At 50.5% G+C, this 9,594-nt stretch overlaps 1 protein-coding gene across 1 annotated transcript in view; it reads left to right on the forward strand.

Annotated features, from left to right (window-relative positions):
• The first annotated feature begins 783 nt into the window (after positions 1 to 783).
• Positions 784 to 9,594, forward strand: part of Bace2 (beta-secretase 2) — a 90,267-nt gene continuing 81,456 nt past the window's right edge. Inside the window, exon 1 of the mRNA XM_055614939.1 lies at positions 784 to 1,301. Within this exon, the coding sequence (XP_055470914.1) occupies positions 1,002 to 1,301 (300 nt within the window). The 5' untranslated portion in view covers positions 784 to 1,001. The remainder of the gene's footprint in view (positions 1,302 to 9,594) is intronic.

Raw genomic sequence — 9,594 nt, forward strand, 5'->3', positions numbered from 1 at the left:
CCCCCCCCCCCCCCCCCCCCGTGTTCGGTACCTGAAATAAAATAGCCCTGTTGACTCCTTTCTGCGGCTTTGGTATCTGTGGGCAAACAGGTATTAATTAGATAATCTGCAGAGAGCTGGAAGTGGGCAAGAGAAGGAAGAGCTGGACAGTAGTCTCTCTTGAGACCCTGATAGTAATTCACTAACTAGGTGGACTGACTGGATTCCTGGGAGATCCAGCTCAGCTCCTAGCAGGATGGAATCTGCTCAGGACAAAAGCAGGGCCAGGAAGACCAGGCCCAAAGCTACCTCCCCAGCCTGTAATGTTGCAGGCAGGAGAAGCAGCCCAGACCCCTTCTCAGGAATCCCTAACCCCTCCCCCACCTGCCTCTCCTAGCCCCGCCGCTCCCAGCCTCCACTGGTACTTCATCCTTTCTCAGAGAACCAGCTAAATCCCAAGGAGTTGGATGAGGAGATCCACGCGTGGGAGAAACCTTGAGAGGCAGCTAGACCCCTTGGAGAAGCACTTGGCAAGCAGAGGCGTGCTCTTCCACATTTGTCTGCCCCAATCTTTGACACTCGAGTCACTCAGCCAGTTCTGTCTCTGCAGGACCAGGGGACCCTCGCGGACTCCTGGAGCGCGGGGCCAGCACGCCAGTTTGCGCTTTAGCTGCCCCTTTAAGGGTTCCCGAAACTTTCTCGTAGCTCCCGGCTGAGCCTCGTCACATCCGTTAGCCGGGGCCTCCCGGACACGTTCCGAGGAAATTTTGCACTCCAGTTTCCCCGGGAAGAGGCGCAGCCCGAGCCCCGTGCGCGCCAGGCGCCCATCCGTGACCTTGGCCGCGGAGGAGGGGCTAGGCCTGCGGGGCGGCGGCCACCAGAGGGGGCTGCGGCTAAGAACTTAACTCGGCACCGCCCTCTCCAGCCTCCTCCTCGTCCGCCCCGCCCCGGCCCACCCCGGCCCGGCCCGCCGGGGACCGCAGCCCCGCGGGTTCCCGGACTTGCCGAACCCCAGTGCGGGGATGGGCGCGCTGTTCCGAGCGCTTCTGCTCCCGCTGCTGGCGCAGTGGCTCTTGCGCGCTGCCCCCGCGCTGGCCCCGGCGCCCTTCACGTTGCCCCTTCAGGTGGCCGCGGCCACGAGCCACAGAGCCTCTGCCGTTCCGGGGCTCGGGACTCCCGAGTTGCCCCGTGCAGATGGCCTGGCGCTCGCACTGGAGCCCGCAGGGGCTACCGCCAACTTTTTGGCTATGGTGGACAACCTGCAGGGGGACTCTGGCCGCGGCTACTACCTGGAGATGTTGATCGGGACCCCGCCGCAGAAGGTAGGAGCTTGGGGCAGGGGTAAGGTGTGTGGGGAAGGACGAGGTGGGTGTCATTGTCTCCGCGCCGTTCAGTGTCGCCTCTAAGGCTGCAGCTTTCCCCGGGGAGAAGAAAGAGCTGGGGTTGGGGCTGCAAGGATTGGGTGCAGAGCCTAGGCGCGCTGGGGACACGCCTGGAAGCGCAGCCTCTGCCCAGGCATAGCTCAAGGGGTGTGAGCAAATGTTTCAGAACTTGGTGTCCCTCCCGGGCAGCTAAAGGGACCTATAACGCACTTCCTCCCCAGGAGCGACGCCTCCATCCAGAAAGAGCGGTGATGGGGCGGGGGGGGGGGGGGTTGGGGTCTTGGAAGAAGGTGCTGTTAGGTGGAGGGAAATCCCTGGAGCTGATACCCTCCCTCTAGGCTGTCTCATTGCTAAAGAGACTATTGGACAGCGTCCAGGCGCTCTCCATGAGCTCAGCTAAGACTCCCGGTTCGAAGGGTCTCTACCCGGTGGAGTCGCCTTCCTCTCTGGAGTTGATTTGCTGGCTTCCTTGTAGTTGTCCGCTTCTGGGCGCGGTGCAACCGCCAAGGCACGCACCCTGCGGGGTTGGAGAGTATGAATGCCATTAGCTTTTGGGGAACACCGGGCAGGTAGTGAGGCGAAGACAAAACAAAACGCAGTCCAAACAGCTTTCTTTTCCCGCTCTGCGCCGATGTTCATTTAACTCTTCTGTAGCGAGGAACAGGGCTCCCAAGAACGGAATCTGGCAAGAAAGAGAAAAGCCTCCCAGAAGTGCCTCTGCCCTCTCTGATCTACCCGCTGCGAGTGTGGTTCGAATTCAAGCTGTCTCACGGGTTGAATGCACCATATGAAGATACTTGATTTTCTTTTTTAACACTGTCGCTGGGGGTTTTCATGCTGATGTGATTGCCTGTAAATAGAACATGCTCATGACTTTTATATGATTCTAGTTACTCAAGGCTTTAAGAATAAGACACACCATGCTAGTTTTTAAAAAGAGAAACCGCAGAATAACTTCTGTAGTTGTTCAGACCATCAAGAGTGTATTTTTCTGCTCAAAACTTTGGTTGCAGTTGCTGTACAGGGTCCTGTGTGCCCAGTCCAGGAGTGGCTGCAGGGCGGAGGGGAGGGGCCTGTGTCAGCTGAGGAGGCTTAGGGGGCTCTGGCAGTCACCACCCTGGGAGCCTGATCCCAGGGGGTGGGATCCCGTGAACTGCACAAGACAGGAGGGACCTGCCTCTTCTGTGCAACACCAAAATCTTTCATACACAGGCCTGGACTGATTCCCCACTTGGGAAACTTCTACCCTTAAGGATGAAAGCTGTTGTTTTAGGTCAAAAGGAAATTCTCTCTCCTGAACTGAATGGGATTCTGGCAGTTCCAGGGCTGAGGAGAAGGGAACCAGGAAAAGGCTTTAAGTAGGAGGAGAAGATTGCTCTGGCAAAGCTCTCCTACACTATTGCTCGCCTTTGTTGATAATTTAGTGACCTTTACTTTAAATTCAGGGATACAGTTTAGTTAATTTAATTAGGCAGGATGTAAGGAGCATCCAGGATGGTACCCTTAACACAGCCAGGGAAGCAGTCCCTCCCAGGCTCAGTTGGACTGTAGCATGCTTCCAAGGAAGGCTGTTTTGTGACAAACACAAGTACTATTTCTGCATTCCACATGGGGTGAAGTGCTCTGCACTGTTGCCCTGGCATGACGGGGACAAAGATCTGTGCAGCGGGTAATCCCACCGTAAGCACCAGGTGCTGGCGACTGGCCTTGCTGTCTGCTCTGTAGCAGCTCTGGTACCTGCAGGGCTTTGCAGCTGGCTCATGAAGTAAGGAGGTGACCTCTGAACCCCAGAGGCAGTTCCTACTGAAGGAGTAGGCACCAGGTCATGCATGCATTTTCTTGTTCTCTGAAACCTCAAATAAAATTGCTTAGAGAAAGAGAGAAAAGTAATAAAGTAACAAGACTTCTTCAGATTTTAATAGCCATAGCTAGTGTCTTCCGCCTTCATGCATGAAGAGCACCTTGACAGATGTGTTCTCTCTCACACCCACACCCTCATAGCCTTACCATCTTGTGTGTGTGTGTGTGTGTGTGTGTGTGTGTGTGTGTGTGTGTGTGGTGCATGCAGGGCTATGTAGGCATCTTTGTGAAATATATAGGTGTGCATGTGTGTATGCCCATGGAAGCCACAAGCTTAGGTGTTATTCCTCAGCGGGCTGTCCACCTTAATTTTTTAGACAGGCTCTTGGTGGGATTAAGCTGGCCTTCTATCTCTGGCTGGTGCTTGGACTGCAGACATTCACTGCAAACCCCAGCTTTTGTGTGGCCATTGCTGTGCGCCCAGAGTGGCAGGGGTGAGGTGTGGAAACGTTGGATGACTTGCTAGGGCAATGGGCGAAGAGAGAGGGTGAGGAGTGGAGGCCAGGTCATTAGACTGAAGAGGTAAGCTGTGTGCCACAGGCAGACCAGGCTCTCCTCTGCATGTTTCCTGTCTGCTTTCCCTTTTTAGTGCTACAAGTGCCCTTCCTAGGTAATAGTCCCTGGCCCGTGCTGGAGTGTTAGGGACTGATGGCTGAATGTACCTAGAGTCTTCCACATACTGTGATCACCCTTCCTCTGCCCTTTTAAGGCCATGCTCAAGGCCCATATCAACAGTTGGATTCAGGGAAGTGCACGAGATGCTCTGTGAAAGGATGCTGCCTGAACCAAAGCTCAGCAGAGTCCTGCCATGAATGGGAAGGCCAGCCTTGGAAGTGTGCTTACTCCTGTGCGCTTTCACTAAGAACTAGGATCCACTGTCCTGCCCACCAAAGCTGTGAGAAGATATAGGCTTCTGCCTAGCAGCCTGGGAGAGCCTCAGAGCCCTACTCTGGCAAGCAGGCCCACGTTGGCATGGAGATGAGAATCAGGGTTGCACACGGATACCATTATGTGACTCCTATCTAACAGGAGAACCGGCATGCCCTGGAACCATGCAATTTGGTCTTATTAATAATAAGAGTGTTCAAAAGTGATTATAATTATAGCAATTTACATTATTGAAATATACTTTCATGCTCGTGCAATAAACCCAAGTGAAGTGGCCAAAGGTCCGCAGCTTTATGCTTTATGGTGGCTCAAAAGGGCTTCGGGGGATTTCTGTTGGAAGATTTCTGTCACCTGCATTAGTATGGATGAAACAACTGGCAAACTATCTTCACATTTAAGCCTTCAAATGTAAACATTTAACAAGGTGCTTTGGCACATGTGCTGGGTTGTCGATCAGTCTCTCGGCACAGCGTTTGAGAGTACAGAGTGAGCCTCTATAGAATTTAAGCACTTTCTTTTCTTTCTTTCCTTCCTTCCTTCCTTCCTTCTTCCTCCCTTCCTTCTTCCTTCCTTCTTCTTTCCTTCCTTCCTCCCTCCCTCTTTCTTTCTTTCTTTCTTTCTTTCTTTCTTTCTTTCTTTCTTTCTTCCTTTCTTTCCTCCTTTCAAGTCACCTGGGGCCCCAATCACATTAGGCTCACAGTAAGTGAGGCTGGAAAAAGGAAGGCAGCCAGTCAAGGGAAAAGGATTCATCAGAGGACATGAAAGGCAGACAGACAGCGCTGGAGGAAACAGCATGAGTGCTCTCTTTTTCTTGCATGGCCAATGTAGGTTGCCATGCTAAATGTTTTTTTCTTTATCTCTTCTTTTTGTGTGTGGAGGTGTGGGGTCAAACCCACACTTGAAAAGCACTTCATAATTGAGCTTTGTGCCCCCACCCCAGGCTAAGCAGTTTTCCAAGTTTGCCTCATTGGATTTCATGCTTTCCTGTGGAGACTGTACAATCATTTGACTTAATTTTAAGATGGAAGCTGAGACTTGTCCTGAGTCATGTCTCCACAGCCATTCGATGAAGAGGTGTGTCCATCCATCCTATCAGGCTTGAGCCCCTGTCCTATGAGTCCCCTGTCTCAGCTATTGTGGCTTCAGCCATCTTCCCTTCTCTTCGTGTTTGGGAGTTGCTGAGAGCACTGAGATGCATTTGTGTTGCATATGACCAGGGGAGTGGTTCCCCTCTCTGAGCCCTCAGACCACCGTGGTTAGCTCTCTTACCTCTACATTAGTTTCTTGGGCTTCCCTAACAAAGGTCCAGAGACCGGAGGCTTAAAGCAATTGAAATCTATTTCTGGATGGCTCTAGAGGCTGGAAGCCCACAGCTAGGCTGTCGGTGATGAGACCAGCCTTCCTGTGAGGTTTCAAGGGAGGACACTTCACTTCCTAGTCTGAATGGCCTGGAGTGTTCTTCACTCGTAGCTGCATTGCTCCAGCCTCTGCCTTCGTCTTTGCTGACTTTCATCCTCTGTATGCATCTGCCTACAGTCCAGTCATTATAAAGACATCAGTCGCTGGCATGCCTTACTGTGTCTGCACTGTTTATATCTGCAAAGGTTTCAGACAAGGTTCCGAGCTTGGATTTCCAACTCCACATAACCGTTTGCATCAACACTGGACTGCACAGATAATTGTGGTCCTGTAAAAATGCATGGTCTATGATGCTATAACCGTCTACCTTAGTCACCTTTCCTGTTGCTGAGGTAGAAGACTAATAAAAGCAAATTAAGGGGAAAGGGTTGGTTCTGGTTTCCATGTCAGGGACAGCCCATTGTGTGGAGAAAGTTGAGGTAGCAGGAGCTTGAAGCAGCTGGTTATGTTGCTTTCACAATCAGAATGAAGCAAACAATGAAGGCACGCTGCTGCCCAGCTCCCCTTCTCTGTTATACAATCCAGGATCCATCCATCTCCCCTCCATTAGTGCCATCAAGGCACCCCCGCAGGCCCATCTCCCAGCTGACTCTAGATTCTGTCACACTGACAGTTAACACTGACGGTCACACCATCTAAGTGTGTCTCATTATAACTGTGATATTTTCACAATGACAAAATTGTGTAATGCTGCGTCTTAGGACATACCCCATCCATAAATAGTGCCTGCGTCTACTTGGGGGAATACAGTTTTATTCTCAAGCTCTTTCTAAGTTTATAATTTTATAGATCCCACTTGCCAGTTGTCAATAATTTCAAGCTGGAGTTCAACTGAGCATTAAGACTGCTGAGCAGATGGTGCTTTGGGTTGTTTGAGTCAGGGGCCTGTGGTAAGACAGTGGACTGGAGGAGGGGTCAGTGGGCGGGGTTTGTGATGCTCTTCTGCATTCTGTGTTAGGTGCTCTGTTACGGAATGGTCCTGCAAATGTTTAACATGTCTGTTGTCAGGTGCCTCGTCCTAGAATGGCTGGAATTCATGTGTTTTAGTTGAAGCCACCCAACTTCTGCAAGGTTAGATCAGCAGTATTTAAACCCTATGGGTAAGAAATACTCTCGTTGAAGTTTGTATTCTAAAGACTTTTTCAGGCACCAGCCATCCCTCAGGAATCCGGATGTGTTTGATAGGGAAGTCTGTCCAAGGACTCTTTTCTGACACACCCTGAATATCTGCTTTCCTGAGCAGAGGTGGGTCAGCCTAACCTGTTTTTCGAGGTTAGCTGACCAGTCTTCCCGTTTCCTTCAGGATGCTTGCAGTCCTTACTAACTAAACACCAAGAGAGAAAGAGTAAGGTTAGCTGTTGATATCTTTGTTTGCTTTCTGTTGCTAATAGCAAGATACCACAGACTGAGCAAGTTATGGAGAAGTTTGTTTTGGCTTGTGTCTCTGGTCCAAAGTTGAAGGCCTGTGTCTGGGGCTGTATCCTTGTTGGCAGAGTCCCAAGAAGGCATCACATGAAGAGGCCTAACCAGACTGGCTTTTGGAGCTGACCCACCCTCGAGGTACTTTGTCAGCAGTCATTCTCTTATCATCTGAATGGATTCACATGCCTAGACAGAGCCTAGACCAACCCCTCAAGAGCCCACCTCTTCCTGTATTGTAATAGGGAATTAATGTGAATGTGAGGATTGGAGTGACCACCAAGTTAAGCCATAGTCATTATTTTACATTCTGCCTTATCCCTGTGTGCTCCGATCTGGTTGATTTCTGTCTCTATAGGGTCTGGTCACATGCTGTAGGATTAATTTCCATCTTAGCTTTTGGCTTCTGGGTTTTAGGTTTGGGTGGGAGGTCTACACAGGCTTGGAAATGATAATGCCTGCCTTCTCTCCATGCAAAGTACAACAGGAGTAGGGAAGTCCTGTGTGTGGATAAGCAAGAGCCATCTCAGTTAAGCCTTGCTTTAAAATTTTTTTTTTATGTCTGGGCACGGTGGTGCAGGCCTTTAGTCCTAGCACTTATGGAGGGAGAGGCAGGCAGATCTCCATGAGTTTGTGGCCAGCCTGGTCTACAAAGTGAATCTAGGACAGCCAGGTCTGCACAGAGAAACCCTGCCTCATGGAACCAAAACAAACAAACAAACAAACAAATGTGTGGAGGTCAAAAACCACTTGTCAAAGTCAGTTCTATCCTATGGTGTTGTCCCAGGATCAGACTCAAGTAATCAGGCTTGTGGACAAACACTGTAGTCCATACTGAGCCCACATCTCCATTTTGACTAATAGTGGGCTTTCTGTCCCTTTGGAGGTCCTGCTGTCTGCCTGGTTCCTTCCGGTCACCCTGCTCTGCTGCCCAACCCTGGCCAGTCATTGTGAATACAGGTTAAGTAGTGAGTACAGGCAGAATGTTTCTGTGAGGAGATGCCCCTCCTGGGCCTCTCTAACTTCTGGTTGTGAAGGCATGATTGTGGGCAGTGTGTGGAAGGATAAGTGTCACATATTCTGTGTCACTTCCCTGACCCTGTGAGTCTGTGTGTATGAGACACAGTGCCTGTACATCGCTCAGCTCCTCTTAGTCCACGCTTGACACTATTGCTATCCAACAGAAACGGTCATGTTTTAGAATTTCCCGAAGAAGAATTACCCGGTCATGCTGACATGCCAGGCTGGGAAAAAAGCAGTGTTTTTGAGTAAAGACCAGCCATCCAGTGCAGGGCTCTGTGTGGAGGATGGGTTTTATTAACTGGTACATAGTATACCTGTGCTGGGAAGTACACGGTGTCAGTGCTGCTGTGTTAGGATGAGGAGAAGGACTGGGGGTGGGGAAGCAGATGACGCCTTGGATCGGCTCCATCATTCCACGATCACCATGGGGAAAAGTGTCTCTTTCTACCTCGCAGCAGCTTGAGAATGTCAAGGAGCTAAGCATTGTCACTCCGTCCCACTGCAAATCACCACTGGCTTCATTTTAGAAATGGCTTCAGCAATGGGAAGGAGACAAGTTCTGTGTCTCAGTCACGCACACCCACTGCCGGGAGCCAAAGTCATAAGACAGGCCTCCCAGAAGGTCGTGCATATGGATGTGTGAGGGTATGTCTCTGACAACACTGAAGTCACTGCGGTCTGACCCTGTACACAGAGAGTTGTTGCTGGATACAAAGCCACATCTTGCTGAAGGTGTGCATAGATTCCAGAAGTGTCTGAGAGACTTTAGAACCTTTCCATCCTATTTAGTGCCAAAGAATTTTTCCCATTGGACGTCCCTCTGGGCAGCAAGTATGTCTGAGTGGTGTGGTATGCCCAACACTTGAGTGCTGAACCCAGATCTGTTATTTGCTGGACATTGGGAAGGAATTTAACTGAGCTGAGCCTCAGTTTCCCAGTTTATAAATTGGGAAATTTTACCCTATGATCTGCGGTTTCATGGAAGCGTGGCCCCTCTTCAGTTATAACCTGTTCTATTGGCCAGAACTTTTGATGAGTCATTTGGGGAGCTTCAGAAAAGCGGGATCTAGTGACCCAGTCAGCAGGAACAAGAGCTGCTGCTGCTCACAGGCCACATCTGAATCATTGCTGCCAGGAATCCACTGGCTCACAGGGCTGGCCGCAATGCAGAGTCCTGGGACAGGCTCCACACTTCCAGGCCTGAGATTCTCCTGTCCCTCAGCTGTGCAGTATTCTGTCCCTCGACTCTAGGTCACTGCAGAGGCCAGCACCTCCTCTGCCCTATGCAGAGTGGCCATTTCTATTTTCCTAGACATGTCCTTGGGTGCTTCCCTCTCTTTGTTCCCTTTAGAGATCTCTGCTTTAGGCAGATTATATTCCAGAAGCTTCCTTGTGGTGGACAGTTGGGAAGCCTGGAATGCAAGGATGTACTGCTCGGAGTTGCTGTGCTGAAGGCAGCCTTTTGAAATGAAAGTTACAGCCTTCACTGTAAATCCAGAGAGCTTGAAACTTCCAGTATGCCACCAATACGGCAAAGAGAAGAAGAAGAAGAAGAAGAAGAAGAAGAAGAAGAAGAAGAAGAAGAAGAAGAAGAAGAAGAAGAAGAAGAAGAAGAAGAAGAAGA

The sequence above is a fragment of the Psammomys obesus genome, unplaced genomic scaffold, assembly GCF_907164565.1.
Source record: "Psammomys obesus unplaced genomic scaffold, mPsaObe1.curated_primary_1811, whole genome shotgun sequence".
NCBI lineage: Eukaryota > Metazoa > Chordata > Mammalia > Rodentia > Muridae > Psammomys > Psammomys obesus.